The sequence below is a fragment of the Desmodus rotundus genome, chromosome 8 (assembly GCF_022682495.2).
Source record: "Desmodus rotundus isolate HL8 chromosome 8, HLdesRot8A.1, whole genome shotgun sequence".
NCBI classification, from domain to species: Eukaryota; Metazoa; Chordata; class Mammalia; order Chiroptera; family Phyllostomidae; genus Desmodus; species Desmodus rotundus.
In genome coordinates this window covers 86,099,405-86,118,340 of record NC_071394.1, presented here as the reverse complement: position 1 = coordinate 86,118,340, position 18,936 = coordinate 86,099,405, and the positions used below count along the sequence as shown (strand labels likewise).

The 18,936-nt window shown below is 44.2% G+C and overlaps 1 protein-coding gene across 3 annotated transcripts in view; it reads right to left on the bottom strand.

Annotated features, from left to right (window-relative positions):
• Positions 1-1,016: 1,016 nt before the first annotated feature.
• Positions 1,017-18,936, bottom strand: part of IL17RD (interleukin 17 receptor D) — a 65,118-nt gene continuing 47,198 nt past the window's right edge. For 2 of the 3 annotated variants that reach the window (XM_024556679.3, XM_053929864.1), the window contains exons 4-13: positions 17,900-18,018; positions 17,244-17,364; positions 14,699-14,743; positions 14,457-14,608; positions 13,217-13,282; positions 12,186-12,240; positions 11,620-11,730; positions 10,428-10,612; positions 7,312-8,248; positions 1,017-6,561 (exon numbers count right to left, since the gene is read on the bottom strand). In XM_024556679.3, the coding sequence (XP_024412447.1) occupies positions 6,449-6,561; positions 7,312-8,248; positions 10,428-10,612; positions 11,620-11,730; positions 12,186-12,240; positions 13,217-13,282; positions 14,457-14,608; positions 14,699-14,743; positions 17,244-17,364; positions 17,900-18,018 (1,904 nt within the window). In that variant the 3' untranslated portion in view covers positions 1,017-6,448. The remainder of the gene's footprint in view (positions 6,562-7,311; positions 8,249-10,427; positions 10,613-11,619; positions 11,731-12,185; positions 12,241-13,216; positions 13,283-14,456; positions 14,609-14,698; positions 14,744-17,243; positions 17,365-17,899; positions 18,019-18,936) is intronic. The other variant, XM_053929863.1, reaches the window with a different exon arrangement.

Here is an 18,936-nt window from a genome sequence, read left to right as displayed (position 1 = left end):
TGTAAAAATACAGCACACTGCTACGGTCTGTCAGGGCTCACTACTCCGCAAGGGACACGCTTACTGATGAAACAGGGACAATGGCAGTAACCACCGCGCTGCACAGGCTTCCCCTGGAATGCACTAACAGGGAGCTTCTGTAGTAGGGAAGAAAAAAAAAGAACTAAGTGAAAATAGAAGTTACCACCTACTCTCTAAGTGAACACATTTGGTTTTTACAAAAGTTTTTTCTCTGTCCACACTCACTATGCTTTTTTCAAGACAAATAAAACCTTTAAAAAAAAATAACAGATGTTTACACATTAGTATCACCCAATGGTAATTTTTTTTTTTTTTTTTTTTTTGTCTAATGAATGGAGTGGTCAGCTTTGTCTACATCATGTAAGAATAAAAGATTGCTCCTTTAAATCTTCTCTACTGAAACTTTATATGACATAAACCAGTCACAATGATTTACTTTTGTTAGATTTCTGGTTGCGCGTTTGCTTTTCTAGACTCGCAGGGCTGGGTGAGTTCAGAGCTATGGCTACAGCCTTTTAGAACATAAAAAAGCTCCTGGGGGAGTCTCTGGTCACAGCTGAATTTTGGAGAGGAACCAAAGACCAGGCGAGAAGACAACTGATCAAAATTCCCAAGAGGTCTTCACGTGACCTCTTTGCAAATTAGCCCTTAGCAACTACTGTCTAGCTCACCAGTGGTCAATCTGCAGTCTGCACCATTGAATAATATTGTGACTCATGAGTTAAAGATGTTAGAGATATGTAAAAACAGAATCCAAAATTGGGAGGTAGGGATAGCTGCCACTCAGAAGGAAAGAACTGATCTTCAAGAGTATCTTGAAGTAGCTTAAGAATTACATTAAACACATCAGGAATGAGTACCAAGTGTCTGACCACAAGAGGCAGGGAAAACCCCATATATAAGGAGTACTATTGCCAAGAAAAAAATATGGCAATCAAACACTACTCAAAATGAATAAAGGTGATATTTTTTTAAAGTGACATTATATTTTTAAGTAGTAAGAGAAGCTGGCACATAAGAATTTCCCTGTAATCCGCATTCTGAGCTTGGCCTACATAAAGCACCAATGTGAATAAGGCACCATATTCTATTTGGGCAACCAACCTGAGTGTGAAGCTGAGAAAAAAGAATAGCAGTGAAAATTACGAAGCCCTTAGAAAATAAGAGCAATGAAGAATGGCATAAGTAGGTGGGATTATTTATCACTGAAATAAAAACACCAGGGGAATGACTTCACTGTGGTCTTCAAATACAGGGAAGGTGACCAGCTGTTCTTTTTCCACTGCATGCTGAACAAAAGCAGCCTGGTTTGAATTTCTAGAAGGAGACATACAAAGAACTATCTGATCAGCGGGATAGGTTACAGAATCTCCTTTGCTGAAAATCCAGAATCCCATCCACAGCCATATGTCTGAAATAATTCAGGCGCAGCTCTGTCTGTCATCAGGGGGAGCATGCTAGATAATCCAAACTTTCTCCAACCCCCAAAACTCTGAAATCGAAATCAAAGCTATTGGCTTACAGTCAGACTTCCTTTTGTTTATTTTCACCCTGAGCCTGGAAAGGAGGTAATACAGCAAGCGTGACCCCATTCACCAACGATGACTCCAACTGGGATGTCAGTATCAGGAAAAGCTTTTCTCCGTATATGATTTCACACTTCCAAAACAGAGTCAATTCACAGATCACTTAAAGTGGGAGACAATGCAGATACCTGGCTCTCAAGAAATGAGTCGACACTCATTTCTACTCCCCACACATGCCTGTGCTTCCTTAAGTCTTGGCCTCAGCTCAGAATCACACACCATCTAAAAAACTGATTAAGCCAAGAGCTAAAATGATAAATAAGGTCCTTCAGGTTGTAGAGTTTAAGGGAAATTGTTCCAAATGTCCTATTTTCAAATGGGGAGAACATAAATCTGATTTTGAAATTAACACCTGGCTTGCCTTTCTTCTAAGACACCATGAAATATAAAGCAGCAATCAAAAAATTTCAAATACATGCACAGTCCTTTGAAATTTCTTTGGGGAAGCAATGAGGGAATGAAGCAATCCAGCTACTGACCGCATTCAGCAAGAGCATTCTTTGGTGGTACCGGACATCTGTAATTGCCATGCAAGCCTTTAATTTCAAATCTTATAACACAGAGGTGGGTAACAAAATGGCAGCTGGTGGGCCAAATCAGCTCCACCCATGTGTCCTGTTGGGTCTGAATGCCAGCACTACACTAAATGCAAATCAGATTTTTTCAAATAAAAATGCAGACTCTCAGCTTCTCTTGAAATATGGGAAGATCGGGCAACCAAGGGTGGCCACAACTGGCATGAGTAAATGCCCCCTGTAGGAGGGAGAGGAGCATTTCAGCTTGCCAGGGTCCCCACCATGCTTCATAATCTATCTCCCCATCGTTGAGAGGACATGTCACTGACATCTGAAATTACACCTTATTTATCTTTACAACTGTCCTGCAACACTGGTACCCCCGAAGAAATACCGTCTGTTAAATAGGGCAGCAGTTCTCACTGACAATATAAAAGTCTAATGACCTTCACATTGGCATTGCCCACTTCTCTCCAATGAAGACACGAAGAGTAATTCCTATCTCTAAGAGACCAAATTAGTATTCAAGCGGTTGTGGGCTGCAGGGCTTTCTCTCTTTAGGGAGGAGAGTATATTATTTCTTCTCCAAGAAAATCATTCCCCCTCCCTTTCTTTTTTAAGAAAAGATGCTCAACCCTGGGGCAGGGGCCTGAAAAAATGAAATAATCCCACATTTTTAGGGGGACGGCTTTTCTGTTTACTTACACTTAAGTCAGAACCTGAGACTAGAGGTTGTTTTCTATTTAACAAACAAACAAAAAAGCCACTTGTGGCTATAAAGTAGTAACAGTAAACTTTGACAAACATTCATGAACTTAAAGTTACAACACATTGATTCCAATTATGTCACTGCTGCTAAAGACGTTTTTTGAACTTCTGATCTGGGACTATCTTTAGTTACTGCTAATGTGTCAACCAAAAACTCTGTCTCATGACTTTATGGGCCCATCTCATTTTTCTCTCAAAATACTGGGTTGGCCAAAATGTCTGTATGGTTTTTTCCATAAAATAAAAGGCACATTTTTCATTTTCACCAATAACTTTATTGATTTGGATATTTTGAGAATGTCAGCTAGCTGCCTCCCACTATTGGCTTCTAGTGGGTAGAGGCCAGGGTGCTGCTAAACATCTTCCAATACATAACACAGCCCCACAGCAAAGAATTATTTCGCCAGAATGTCAATAGTACCAAGAAATTTCGCGCTTTTGACACGTTTGATCAGTCACAGCACCTTCTCCATACACCGCACAAATGTTTTTTTTGCATTTCAGCTGTTTTTACCTTTCTTGAAATAATAAAGCATAATATGCCAAAAGTGTTGCATATTTTCTTCCATCTTCAATATTAAAATGGCTGCATCACCAATTTTGATGTTTTTTTAAATGTGTGCTGATATGACAGTGTCACAATACAATCTAACAAAATTGTTTCAAATGAAGTTGAAGACAGCTAAGCACTACTAGAGTTATCATACGGAAAAAACATTAACAGACTTTTTGACCAACCCTAAACTATTACCTCGCTGGGTCTCCCACCAGGGACTGGGACCTGAATGACTTCTGATTCTTTCTAGAGATCAGTGTGGCTCAAAGGCCTAGAACTTGGCTTTCTGGAGTATCTTCTGCCCACTGTGTGGCTGTACTGGGACCATCCAGGTGGTCACCATTGCTTATAGTTGACCTCTGAAAGAGCAGCACACCTTCACCTGGGCTTTCACCTCCCCGATCACTCTCCTGGAAAAGCTGACTGTGTCAAATGCTAAGTCCTTTCTGTAGGGTATTGATGAGTTAAGATAAACCACCAGCTCCCTACCTTCAATTACCTGCAGGCTTCTTGGTTACCTGGAACCTTGGATTTACACTTGTTCTCCTGTCCACAGGATACCATCTAACTTAGCTATACAAGCCCTTGACTCAAAAGCAGGGACTCATTAAGATCATCCCTATATTCTATTTCTTGTTTCCCCATTGTTTAAAAGCCTGTGACTTACAGAAACTTGATCTTAATTCTGGCTTCTGGAACAATGTATGAGTCAAAAAAATGGAGCTCTGCTTAAATGGATTCTTTGCCTTAACCTATAGGGCAATTGTTTCCATTCCCAGCATGAGATGGGGAGGGTGAAGAAAAGAGAAACGAGTATGGCAGAAAACAGGAAGTTGGACTTCTCAACTTACTCTGAGCTAGGCATTCACGCTGTGGTTTCATTACTTGGTACATCAGTTTGATTTTGTTGAACATCACAAACATTAGCATTTCAAAGTAAATACCAAAACCCTAATCCAAAATAAAACATCAGCTGATCTTTGGACTAGCACTTTTCTTTCTTCCATTTTCATAGTAAGTGAATTCATTTAGCAATCTCTCTGCCCATGAAGCCCAGCTAATGCTCCCCCACCCCAGTCCGCCATGCTGTCACTGGGGCTGCTTTCTCAGAGATGCCTCATTTCACATGCGAAGCTGAACATCTATCCTAAAAGTGGCTCTTACTGGTTCCTTAGGGGCACACACCATTTAGCCTCAATAAGAAATCTCTCCCATAATGTTCCAAAGTGAATTTTCGTATGTTGGCCAAGTTTGAACTGACCAACCTCCTTCACAGAATGCATGCCGAGGATGGAACAGCAGGACAGTCACATGTGGGCAGGAGCTCTCTGCTCGCCCTGTATTCCATGGGGACAACATGCAATGTCTCTTCTCCAGCAAGATGTCTGGTTTTCTGGGGCACGCAGTTCTGCTGCTCACTTGTTTCCCCCTCAGAGCAGCTGCAGGAAACTCGATGCCAGAGAACAGACGATCACGTTCTTCTCCCAAGAAACTGCCAGCTGCCTTTACAAAGCGGGGTATATGCCATTTGCATCAAAAATGCACACAAACCTCTTCTTTCCCGGAGGGTGGAAACCTTCCTTCCCCCACCTGCCAAGCATGTGCTTGGAAAGAGAAATCCTGTCCCTTCCTCCCTCCCACTCCTCCTCCTATGAAAAAGGTGGAAAAGGATGCTCACATCCCCAGGACATGGGGAGAAGGGAACAACTGTTTCCCCTTTGGAAACAGAAATTCTGTAGAGAAGCCATTCATGAAAACAGAACATTTATGTTTTCTTTCTATAGAAAATTCTTTCCTAAACTCTGAATAGCTGTTCTTGGTAGGACGGAGCACAAGAGACAAATCTTTCATTGGGCAAGTACAATATAAACGCAAAGTGACACATGAGTCACAGGCTGGGTTGTGGGGGTAATACTTTAAGATTCAAGAATTTACTGATTTCAGGTTCCATGTCTTCTTTAGACAATATTCGAAGAGCACATTCGTCTTCGGGACAGTCCCGTCCTTTTCACCCTCTTAAAAAGAGGCTTGTCGTTAGTCAAAACCAGTTCAGCAGATCAAATGGCCACTACCTCCACACACTGTGATTCCAACCCCAAATATTCTGCACACAGCTTTAGATCAGAGGCCAACAGACACATGAACTGGAACTTGCAGTACTACAGCCCGGTCATGTATCAGTCTCTTAAAAATAAAATTCCAGACACCGACATCTGAGATACAGTGCAGTATACGTAGCCCAGGAAAGCTTGGCAGCCAGATCTGGCCCTCGCACAATGCCGACTCGGACCAGGAGGTGGTCCTGGGTGCTGAGCCCTGGTGCCACTGCATGTTGACCAACCCATCTCAGAAAAAGTGGTGGAGATGGTCATCCTGGCCCTGCAGCTGGCCCCCCTCAGCCAGCATGTCACCCACTAATACACAGACTCATTTTATGAAAGGTGATTATATATTCAGTCATCTTCTAGGCCTTCTTTCACATCCATGGCATCGTAAGTGCCACACCAGAAATGGACGGTAATATCATCTATAATGACATGGATTCCAGATAGGCTGACACTTGATTTCTATGGTTGTAATAGCATTAAAAGTGCTTTTTCTACAAAGCATTTCAAATCAAAGGAGCCAACAGTGAGCAGGCAAAATCTGCAGAGATAAATTAAGTCTGAACAATCCGTGCAGCTATTTTCCTGTCCCTCTTTCCATGTTTCCTCCCTGCCTCCCAGTACTGGCTCTAATCCAAGGTCTGACCTAACACGGCAAGCCGTTGTCAGATCTTATGGACATGCCGTTCAGAGATCCATATGGTTTTAGAAAATCGGAGACTTTGCCAAGGTATGTTAGAGAGTAGGGGCAAGGAGAACAAGTACTGGCATGAATTTCACTCCGAACATCCTTGTAGCAGACCTCAGCTCCAAGTGGGCTACCCAGCCAGAGAGATGAGCTGGGGGACCAGAGAGAGGCGGCAGCTAAAGTGGCAATGCTTAGACTCTTCAGTTTCATTACAAAGGGGCGGCCGTGTAGAGTTCACCAGTGTAGCTGTAGCAACCAGGTTCTGCTTTATACACCCCAGAGGTGGGGAGCTTGGATGGAAGGGCAGGAGGGTCCTCCTCACCTAAGGAAAGAAGAGAGGGCAGAGCCACATGTCATTGCACCTCACTGGGCTGGGCACTCAGGCCAGAACGTGGTAGAATCTGCATTTGGACTACAGGCATTACACAAATGAGGCAAGCGTCCCAATCAGCTCAAGATGGAGCACTTGCATGCTGCTAAGAGGTCCTAGTTCCCTGAGCTGAGGGTCAAGGGTTCGCATGCAACTAGTCACAGGCACGGTAAGGAAGAGACATGGGCATCCTGCAGAGGCTCCCTGGTGAAGTGGGTCCTCCTACAGAGTTCTACCTGGAGCCTGTGCTAAGCTGTGATGAGCTACTACATCCCTGAACCTCAGGTTCAACAGGTGTGGCTTTAAGGGCATTGGGAGGTTTGGAGAAGACCGAACACTGCAAATCCCAGCAAAGATCCAGGACCACAGAACCCCATCTAACACCATTGGGGCCCAGCGTGTCTTGGTCTTCAGATGTTTTGGGAGTTTAATAAGGTGATATAATGCACATACTCTGTATTACATAACATGGGACTAGACTGCTCACAGTAATTTAGCATCAGCTCACACATGTGAACATTCCCATTACCTCGGATAAACTGAGGCTATCGAGGCAGTTGTGTTACTTCCCATCAGGTTTCAGTGCCAGATAAGTTTGCACCCAAATTAGAAAAACACTTCTCAGATTTCATAATTATGAACAAATGTTGTGGCCTGCATCGGAACCGACCCACCGGCACTCTGGGCTCCCCGGCGCCTTACCCAGGCCTGAGGAGGACGACACACTCTCCGTCAGCGAGGACGTTTCTGTTTGGTCCGCTGAGAGCCCTTCCATCAAGGGCAGTGACAGCTCGGAGGAGGGCACAGAGGAGTCGTAGATGCCCGAGTCCCGAGGCATGCCCGAGGTGCTGACGGCTTTCACTGCATGCAGCAGGGGCTGCAGGACGGAGCTGCCACCGGCGCCAGGCCCGACCTCCACGTCTTCCTCCAGGCCCAGCTGCTGACCCTCCGAGTGCAAGTCAGCTGGTGACCCGGGAACGGGCGCCTCAGCCTTGAGACAGAAGTCACTCTCGGGCCCTGGTTTGCACAGGACATCATTTAGGGCCAACCCGGAGTCAAACTTCTCCAGGACTGGCTCCTGGTAGCGGAGCGGGGGAGGGTGGAAGGGAACGAACTGCTTTTCAAACCAGTCTGGCTCATCATCAATAAACTGGTGCATGTTGCAAATGGCCACATATAGGGACCGGCCGGACTTACTCCGGAAGTAGTTCCTCCTGCTGACATGCTCCGGGTGCTGCCCCGGCTCCGGGAGGCTATGGTCTCGTGAGTGCAGGTGGGAACAGAGCTGGGGAAGGTTGTCCATGAGCTTGTACTTGGTGCTCAGGTCCAGAACGCCAGGAACGTCTCCCTCGCATGAATAATCAAAGTAGACGGCAATGAACTTGTTGAGCATGGCCGATGACCCCTGTTTGGCCTGGCGGAGCTTTTCTGCAATGGCCGACACGGCCACCAGGAAGAGCTCCCCTTTCCCTGAGCCTCGGCCACCTCCTTTGTGCTTGTAGTTCTTCTTGTCCACAAAGTACTTCATGCCTTTGGAACAGACCACAATAATAAACTGGGACTCGTGGATCTTCTGGATGACCCACTCTCTCTGCCCTTCTCTGCAGAGGCTAAAGTCTTCCCATAGGTCCAGAGCCACCTGGAAAGAGAAGAGGACCCACACTCACATACAGCCTGGACCTTCAAATAAGAAAGGAAATGTTACAAGAAGGGCACACCACCTCTCCCTTAATCATTATTAGCACTGCTATGTGCCGCTCCAAGGAACAGCTAACACTCCATAGATAAGTCACACACCAGGCCCTCTGTATCATGTCCTCAATTTAGCACAATGTGGGATCATTGACACTCCTGCAAGCAAAAAGACAGAAGCATAAAGCTTCTAGCAACCTGCCTGAGTCACAGAATATCTGTGACATCCTCAAGGAGCTTAGAGTGTGGTGCAGAGCATGAAAACGGAGGCACTGGAGTTGGTCTATCTGATGAGTAAGGCTGCCTACATGGGGGACAGGTCCCGGAGAGAAAGCTGGAAGGCTGTGATGGAGGAATGTGGATGAGGGGCCCAAAGTGGGTTAAAAAATGGGCCTCAGGTCTGGTTGCCAGAGCCACTCACAATGCTGTATGACTCGTGTCAAGAGAGTGTGACAAGTGGACCTCCCTGGCCATTCTCAAAGCCGTGCTGGTTACCAGCTGGTCAGTGGCTAGAGAAGAAGGTGGTGAACTGCAGTAACGTGGCCATTCTGGTTAACTCACTTGGGGTTGACCAGCATTTTCTACCATGACTTAACAGCAGTCTACACGGTCCCATCTGTATAAAGCCTGAGGGGAGTCTGGTAGGGCATTTGGAGGTGGGGGAAGAAAACCAGGCTCCCTCAGATGGTTTCACCTCCCCAGACCATTTTCACCTGATTCTGTTGAGGTCATTTCTTTGCAATTGTACCTTTCTCTTCCCTTCTGCAGTTCAGAATTCCCAGTGGCTATGCCCAAACACAGCAGCCACAGTCTGTTAAGGGGGAAGGGGACCTGAAATGACTTTGTCTTCCTCTTCTGCTCCAAGGTGTTACCAAAGAGAAGGAACCCCAAACATCTATCCACCTGCTGAAGACAATGCTGACTTGTCTTACACTCACCCTAATTCTTCCAAACATACATTCTATATGGGATTATATACCAACCATTTAAAAAATGTTCCTATCTTTGATTTAGCAATTCCATTTCAGGCATTTATCTTTGGAAAATCATCAGAAATGAGACAAATTGAAATAGTGAAATGTTTAACAATTTGAAGTAACATCATGGATCACGTGGCTATTTAAAACTGTAGTTTACACAGAACTGCTAATTGTGTAAAAAGTTATTAAAGAGACAGAAAAAATTCCAAGCCACCCAAAATGCAAATGGTATGTATGAGTTCATCCATGTAGAAAAAGACTGGAAGGACATACACCAAATACTAACCATGTTTCTTCTTTTTTCCAGGTTGAGGTTTCAGGCCACTTTGCTTCATCTTTTTCTAGTTTCAAAATTTTCTACAGTATTACACACCTAAATGAGGTTGTCTGTGTCTGAAGACAGCGTGTGGCACCCGCTCATGTTCGCCATTGTTTTTCAGCACATGGGCTGACCTGCCAACCTCTCTACCTTCCTACGTTGGGAAACCGAGCTAGCCTTGTAAATACATTTTTTGACACTAGAGGGCAGTCTCACCACATGGAGAGATTGTGAGCTACCCACCAGCAGGCACAAATAACCTAACTACACAATTACTGTACAATTCTTGCCTTTGTAAGAAACAATGTGCCATCCATGACAGCTTCAGACTTCGCTCTAACATTAACACTATAACATTATAAATAATCTATATATGAATAGATTAACTCAAAAGAACAGGTAAGAAACCATCATGTATTATTTTCCCTTCTTAGCAAAACTCCCCCAAAGAATTGTCAAACCTACTTTACTTGCCATTCTCTCTTTGATGCTCACCAGGATGTCAAGTGACCACCTCTCCCCACCCCCACTACATGCTCCCAGGGCAGCTTGCCTTTCCCAACGTAACTTCCTGCCAGGTAAGTGCCACTCAAGGCTTCTGAGCAGGAGTGTGTCACAGTTAGAACTGAGTATTAGCAAACACTCAGTTTTGGTGATGGGTAGGGCGGACGGAAAGAAGAGTGCAAGGCTGACCCCCATTTGGAAGCCAGGAACTGCTGGAGATCAGGTGCCACCGAATGAGGCCTGGAGGCAGGGATAAGGTGTCCAGAGGAGGGTACAGAGCATGTGACCCACAATGGTAACAGAAAAGATTTTAGATTCCTTACTTCGCAGCCACAGAAGTCCTGAAGGAAGTAGGCAAAACACTGGACGACATTCATGTGATTCTGGCCGTCTTTACTGGAATAGCAGAGGAAGACCTTCGGCCGTGGCTGGAGCCTCTCTCTGGGGAGTGCTGTAGTGTAGGTGGAGGACTCAGAACTCTCTTCATCTAAATGTGAATATATATTTTCTAAATTGGAAAAGAAGATAATCGATAGCAATGAGCAACACTTTGTCCTATTCCCTAAGACTGGGGACCTAATGTTATCTTCAAGAAACAAGAGGTGACATGACCACTTAGAGTACTCCCAAGTCCCCAGCTCCACCAGCCCTACTCGGGTCACCACTGGGAATGGGGCACCTGATTTATCAAGTGGAGCAACAAGTGGCCAAAATTTGTTCTTCACCTAAAATCGACCTTGAGCAAACCAAGAACACTTTAGGGACCACACTATCAGCAAAGAGCACCCAGAACCAACTCTTAAAACCAAGTGCACCTACTGGTCCAATCAGCATTGGCAGAGTACACCTTTTTTAAAAAGACACTTTTTTTTTATTGCAGTATAACTTACATGGGTAAAATGCACAAATCTTAAGAGTACATCTCCATTTTTATTTTTTAATAAGAAGTTTTTTAAAGAATTTATTTATTTATTTTTAGAGAGAGGGGAAGAGAGGGAGAAAGAGAGGGAGAGAAACATCAGTGTGTAGTTGCCTCTCACGTGCCCCCTACTGGGGACCTGCCCTGCAACCCAGGCGTGTGCTCTGTCTGGGAATCAAACCAGCGACCCTTTGGTTTGCAGGCTGGCGTTCAATCCACTGAGCCACACCAGCCAGGGCTCTATTTCTTATCTAAGTATACACCTGTGTGATCGCCACTCAAATCAAGATACAGAACATTTCCAACTCCCCAGAAGGCTCCCTCCTAACACTTGACTTTTATAAGCGATTGAGCCCTACCATTATCCTTACTCATACCTTTAGACTTCCTTGATGCTCTTGAATTTACTACCCCGAGTCTGAGAACAGAGATATGCCTGCCCTTTTAGTGGCTCCTCAGGTTAAGTTAAGCATTTTAATTCTAGAAAGTACTGTAGCCAGGAAACTGACTAAGGAGCTATGTAGCTTCACAGATGCCCACCTGGAGGGACCGAGCACTCTGGTCCTGCCCCCTGGTGGGGGACACCACACACATACCTTGTTGCTTCTTACGACACATCACTGTGAACAGAGTTGCGAACGCCGATATGACGACCAGCGGCACAGTGATGGCAACAGCTCTGATGGGCCCAGCCCACGGGGAATGCACTGGGAAATTTCAAAGGGAAGGCTTTTAAACTTAAACAGCATAGCAGCTTCAAAGAGATTTTTTTTTTCCTTTTCCAACATAAGCCACATAACAGGTTCTAGGACCCCTAGACCACCTTTCTCTAGTACTGGTTTAGTAATTTAAAAAGGATTCATTTTGAAGAAACAATTCAACAGTTAGTCTGCTAACTGTAAATACCTCTGAGTGAGAATTTTGCCTAAGGAAACCTCCCCCTCCCAGCACCACTTTTCTTCCACGGACAATTGACTATTTGTTTAGTTCCAGCAACACACACCACACTGGCTTTGATCTTCCAGGCATCCAGGTTAGGGTGGAGGAAAGTCAGATTTAATTGAACATCCTTTGAGAAAGGAGCTCAAGTTTTGTTGTGTTTTGTTTTTGTAAACCATGTACTATAGTCCAGAGCCAACACTTCAAACAAAAAAATCCTTACCTGGCTTTAAGGTATAATGCATCACTTTCCTTGTTGTATTAGAGTCATCCACCAGCTGCAAAACAGAGGGTGGTGTATTATTTTTTTAAATGATAGCATCTCAACAGATTTCACTTTTTTGTCATCTCAGGACAGTGGGGGGGGGCGGCAGGAAGGAAGATGGGGTGAGGGAAAGGAGGGCTGCTGTCTGTGATCATGTATGAGGTGAGACTACCCATTGATGATCAGACACATCTCTGCTTTACCAACTCAAAAGTCTTGACTTCTTCATGAATCAAAAGGTTGTTTATTCGTTGATGAAATCAGCTAGTGAGTTCCACGTTCTAACAATTTTTAGTTAGAATGGCATCTTACCACTGATCTTATTGGGCCTCCATTAATGCTTTAAGAGGGTGCGTCTGTGCAAAACCACATATTGTTACAGAGTCATTCATGAACTAGGTGTTTCTACCAAAATTTTAAGACACGTTGTTTGTCTTTGAATAGGAAGGCTATGGGCAAATTTTTAATGTCTCTTTCTATTTTTCTTTTACTCCTGTTTTTGTAGTATTTTTGATACTGGAAAAGAAATCTACAAAAAGAAAAGAAAAAGTGTATCATTTACATGGTCTTTTAAGTGGAACTTGGAACTCATGTAAATTTATACAGAAGAATGTCAGGGAGAAGCCCAGAGAAGTACAGGCAGATGTAATGGGCATGACTTCTGCTTTGCTGTTTTGTTACTAAAACAAGACTTTTTAGAAGGTAAAGTTTTAAAAATATACCTTTGTAAGGAAGAAAGGATACTATATAGAATTTAAAATCATGGTTATGTGGACTGTATGGTTACAGAAAAATATTTATTTGAAATATTTAATGAAAAAAATCAAAGATCAATTTTATATAAACTTTTTTAAAAGCATGTTAAGGTCCGTGTAAAAATGTAACTGTGCATACCTTCAATAGCTCAAAATTTTAGTAAACAGTTGGATTTCTAAATGAATTGGACTCATTCTGTAGAATTAATAACAGCTTTCTTGATTTATACATACCTCAATTATATAATCCCCTGGAAATACATTTTGAAGGAGACAGGTGGTTGTCTCTGTATTTTGCTCCTGCAAAGAAATAATACTCTTAAAACTTGGATCTTGTATAAAGATCATCAGGGCCCCCTTCTCCCCAGACCTGAAGGAGGTGTGCCACCAGCCTCACACACGTTTTCAGAAGGCATCCATCAGGTCAGAAAGCAACTGTGTTCCTCTGCTACCTTATCTGGACTCCACTTTGATAAAAGGCCCAGGAGAGTCCGGGTCCCCTTTCATATTGTACACGTAGCTGGTGGCACCCTTAGCAGGAATATTTGATTTGAAACTATGTAGTTAGTGAAAGGATGGGGAAAGAAATTACCTGTCTTTTGTGTTTATTTTATGTGCTATAATTTTAACTTGAGCAGAAGGTCAAAGGTCAATGAATAGGTGAGAGCCAGCAGGAAAGCAAAACTCGACCCACACAGGAGCATGCCCAGGAAGATGCTGGGGTCTTCCACCCCCACTAAAAACCTCTCCTGGTGCCTCCAGGGGGCGATCTAGGAGTACTGTGAACTTCCGTGGACAACAGTGTGGTGTTTGGGGGCAGGGAGGGCGCGATGGCGCAAAGGAGGGGGGTATAAAGGGACTAAATAGTAATGGGAAAATTGCAATAAAAAAAATTTTTTTAAGTTAAAAAAAATGGGTTTCCCACTCCCTTTGACTGCCCCTGGTTTAAGAATTTGGTTACTGAGTTTCTTCTTAACCTTGGCCTATGTATAAAATCAGCAGCCACTGAAATGCTAGTGACATGGCTCCTCCACGTAGTTTTTCCACTTCCTCTGTGACCTTGAGCAAACCAGGGGGCCCCCCTGAGCCTCAGGTTCCCCCGATCTGTAAAGTGGGAATGACAGCAGCCTGTTCCACAGGCTGTAAGGATTCAATAAGCGTAAAGCTTGGTGACTGGCACACAGTGAGCACCTGATTAATGTTTAAATATAAAAGAACAAACTAGAGATACCTCATTACTTTGGTCCTTTGGTAACATTTTTTACCAGGCTACATTAGCACCAGGATAGCCGGGGTATAGATAACTGCAGAGTGAGGGAAGACGCCAAGGTGGCCTGAGACACACCCAGTGATAATATTCTGGAACATCTACTGACTGCTGAGAGTCAACGACACCTAACGCTCAAATTGAACCATCCAAATTCTAGGGGTACAGGGGCCACTTTAAAACATGTAGTGTTTATGTCCAACTAACCTGTTTACAAGTCTTCCGTTTGAAGGGTCCCTCGTGCTTGAGCTTGTAATGAAGATAGAAGAAACGGAAGCCGAAGGAGTGCGGGGCGTGGTCAAAGGACACCTGCATATCCAGACCGTGCTGGGTGACATTCAGGTTTCGAGGCTTCCAGACTGGGAGGACAGAGGGCCTGGAGTGAGCACCGGAGGCCGGCCGACACCACCGGGGTGGCAACACTTTGAGACAAGAACAGCTATACTTACAGGGTTTACAGGCCAGGTTGTCCGGCTGCAACAACAGGTCACAGGCTATTAAGAAAGGTGTATATTTTGGGTTATAGGACAGTTTGACATTTTTCTTGTCCAACAGTTCAGTAAAATATAAATATCTGGCACTGGGTGCGGTAGGGAAGAGTATAAAATACATCGATTCAACAATGATTTTCAGTATAGCGCGCTTGTATCTTATGAAGACTTAAACTGTACGATATAAAATATTAATGCGGTCCATTTTATGCCAAAAAACACTACAAAGTCACCAAGATTTTAAAAGCTTGTCAAGCATTATGTAGTTTCAAGGCCAGGGGCCAAGAGCAGCAGGACCCTGTTCACACTAGTGCCACATGGATGCGGTTTCAGCTGTGACAGGAGCGATGCTGGCCCCGGTCCCACTGTGGAGGTGTTTAGGCACAGGAGACTGTTAACTGTCTCAGAGTTGTTTTTTTTCAAGTTGGTGCCATTATCATCTCCATTTTTTTTTCTTTTTTAGTGATTCTAGAGAGAGGAGAAGTGGAAAGAGAGAGAAACATTGATGTGAGAGAGAAACATTCATTGACTGGGGACCAAACTCACAACCCAGGCATGTGCCCTGACCAGAAACTGAACCCGTGACCTTTCAGTCTACAGGACGATGCCCAACCAACTGAGCCACACCAGCCAGGGCTAGATCAAGTTTACTTTAACCTTCACTAGCATTCTAATGTAAAATCCTTTTGATGGAATCTAAAAACGACATCAGGCATCTACTAGGAAGTAGCACCAGTGCTGAAAAGCCAGTAGCTTTGAAACATGATTGCAATGCAAGAAAAACTCAGTGAGAGACACCAAACAGCTGGCTCAGGATGCCGTGCTGCTAACCCAGGAGAGCCCTCTGGGAAATGTCCACACAATCCCAAGAAAACAGAAGGCAGCCTCAAGGTCACTGCACTGAAATAGTGATAAACACATCTCCTGCCTCTGCCTCACATCCAGACAGACGCACTGACTGATTCTGACGGGAAAAATTAATCTTAAATTATGCTAGGTTTGACTTAGGCAAAGTTTTCATGAATCCTCTATCTGGTTGTTACATGTAAGGTACCAAAAGATATTGTTAAGTGCTAATGGTCTTTTCCCCATGGAATCTTATTTAATTAAGAAAATGAGACCAATTTTTATAAAATACCTTTGCTGCATAAAAAACTACCACAGTTTTTTTTAAAAAAGAAAGATAGACCAGAAGAAAACAACCAGAGTAAGCATTCAAAGGAAAGGAAACATTGAGGAAGGCTGGAGTCGACAATAAAAACATCTCAAAGGAGGAGAACGGGAACCAGACCACACAGGAGGGGATGCTGGGCCCTACCGACTGCTTGGCCTCCAAGGCCTGGAAGGGCAGGCAGGAAGGCTGACCAGGAAGGCCAGAGAGCACTGCTGAGGCTCGTGGGGTGTCTGGGCACCGACATGGTGATTCAGGGAGACGAAAGAGACACTACATGCAAAACAGGCGGAAGGGACAGCCAGGCAGAAGAGGAAACCCAGCAAGGGTTGAGTCTGGGTAGTGGTTTGAGAGTGTGGACAGAGTCAGACTTCTGGGATTCAAATCCCAGCTCCAGAAAGCCCTCTCTGTGTGATTCCATATCTAATTACCAATTCTTTGTAGGGTTTTCTTGGGGGAATTTGACTGAGTTAATATCTGGAAAGATTCAGAACAGGGCCTGGCACATAGGTGCAAAATAGGTAAGTAGAGACAATCACTTTCCAGGAAGACGTGATCTCAGGAGCGCTGCTTGACTTTGCTAATCTAATCCTGCAAACGGCAGGCGACCCCGCCCCAGGCCGCCCTCCTGATGACACCTGAAACGATGCAACCGTTTTATGCTCTACTCTTCACCCCAAAATCAACTTACACTTTTCATTCCTATTTTTTTTAGATTTGTTGATGTTAGAGAGAGGAAGGGGAAGGGAGAGACAGAGAGGGAGAGAGAGAAACATCGGTTTGTTGTTCCACTTGATGATGCATTCATTGGTTGATTCTTGTATGTGCCCTCACTGGGGACTGAACTTGTAACCTTGGTGTATCGGGGCAATGCTCTAACCCACAGGTGGCAAACAGGAGGCCTGCGGGCCAAATCCGGCCCTCCACCTTGTTTTATCCAGCCTGGCACTTTGTTTCTACCCGGCGGCAGCACCAAGCTCCTTGACCCTAGTTAAGGAGTAATTACACTTATTAAGTCCTAAAATTACACTTGGCCCTTTGAAAGCAACCATGAGGCTGATGAAGCCCCCAGTGAAAATGAGTTTGACACCCTGCTCTAACCAACTGAGCTACCCAGCCAGGGTTTATTCCTATTTTTTAAATCAAATGGTTTTTATATATGACTAACAGCACCCTCTAAAAAAATCAACCACCGTGTCTCCTCTAGACCAGGAGTGGGGATCTCTGGTTAGATTAATGCTGTTAGATTTTGTGGACTCCTGAACACATATCTGTTGAAAATTAAAAGCAGAAGTCTTGCAATGGGAACCAGGCAGAAAAGGCCATACTCACCTCGGGTTCTGAAAAAGAAAGGGTGATAATTGCTTTCGTTTTTAATGGAAGGAAAAGGAACAATCTTTACAAAGTAATCCGTCTCAAACTTCATATTCAGGAAAGGTTGAGATTCCATTCCCTAAACGGGAACAAAAACACACGTGACATCATAGAGAAATTACCCACCCATCCACCTACCCAAGAGAGCTTCAGTCTTCCCCGACAGTCACCCAGATACAGTTCCAGAGATGGGAGTGTGTCCCAGGGAAGGAGGAAGTCAGGTCTATTTTCTGGACCCAGCTTAGGTTTAGATCCCTCACTGAAATGAAGATCAACAATGCTGTCTGCTTCTTGGCAAGGAAGCCAGAGCTTGTAAACACTGAACTTTGAAGATGGTAGGAAGGAGCCCACATACACACTGAAGAGCACAAAGCACCTTCCAGGATGGCTGTTCCAGAATGTAACCCGAGGTGTGTTTACCAGTGAGAGGTGCCGGAGGATTTCTCAGGGAGTATGGAGCAGGCTGGCAGTGTTGCCGGCCATTCTTGCCCACCTTGGCAGGTGGGGTGGACCCCAAAGCCCCCCCTTCTCCAGTTTCACAGACTGTGAATAGACCATTCAGGTCCCTGGAACAATGCGTGTCTTCAGGAGCACATTCCCTGCGAGCGACTTACAGTCCTTTTGAAGCTACTGTTGAGCTGCTTTGGGTCCTTCAGAATCAGTTGCTGGCACTGTCGTCCCTCTGACTTCAACTCCTCCAGTATTACACGAAATCCTTTCAGGAATTCGATGCCTAAGCAAAACAGAATGCTTTTACTAAAAGTTGGACCCAAAGAGGACCACACCAAGACACATTATAATTAAAATGCCAAAGGTTAAGGATAAAAAGAGAATCTCAGAAGCAGCAAGAGAAAAGTCCAGAAGTACCTACAAAGGAGTTCCCACAAGACTGTCAGCTGATTTCTCAAAACAAACTTTGCAGGCAAAAAGGGACTGGCAAGAAGTTTTCAAAATGATGAAAAGCAAGGACCTACAACCAAGATTACTCTATCCAGCAAAGCCATCATTTAGAATGCAAGGGCAGATAAAGTGCTTCCCAGACAAGGTAAAGCTAAAGTACTTCATCATCACCAAGCCATTATTACATGAAATGTTAAAGGGACTTATTTAAGAAAAAGAAGGAGATCAAAACTATGAACAGTAAAATGGCAACAAATTCACAACTATCAACATAAAAAACAAAAACAAACTAAGCAAACAACTAGAATGGGAACAGAATCACAGATATGGAGATCATCTGGAGGGTTACTATCTGGGAGGGGGAAGGGAGAGAATGGGAGAAAAGGTGCAGGGATTAAGAAGTACAAATGGTAGGTACAAAATAGACAAGGGGAAGTTAAGAACAGTATAAGAAATGGAGAAACCAAAAAAGTTACCTGCACGACCCATGGACATGAACTAAGTGTGTGTGTAGGGGGGGATGCTGGAGGGAAGGGGGGGTACCTGACAGAGGGAGAAAAATGGGGAATAATTGGGACAACTGTAATTGCATAATCAATAAAAAATATGTATTTTTTTAAATGTGGACCTATCACTATACTTTTAAACACACTTTCCTTCCTCCAACATTATCCTTTCTACCTACATGGCATAGTTAAGAGGATTCTTACTCTGGCCAGAATATCTGAGTTTAGCGAATGGAAAAACACAT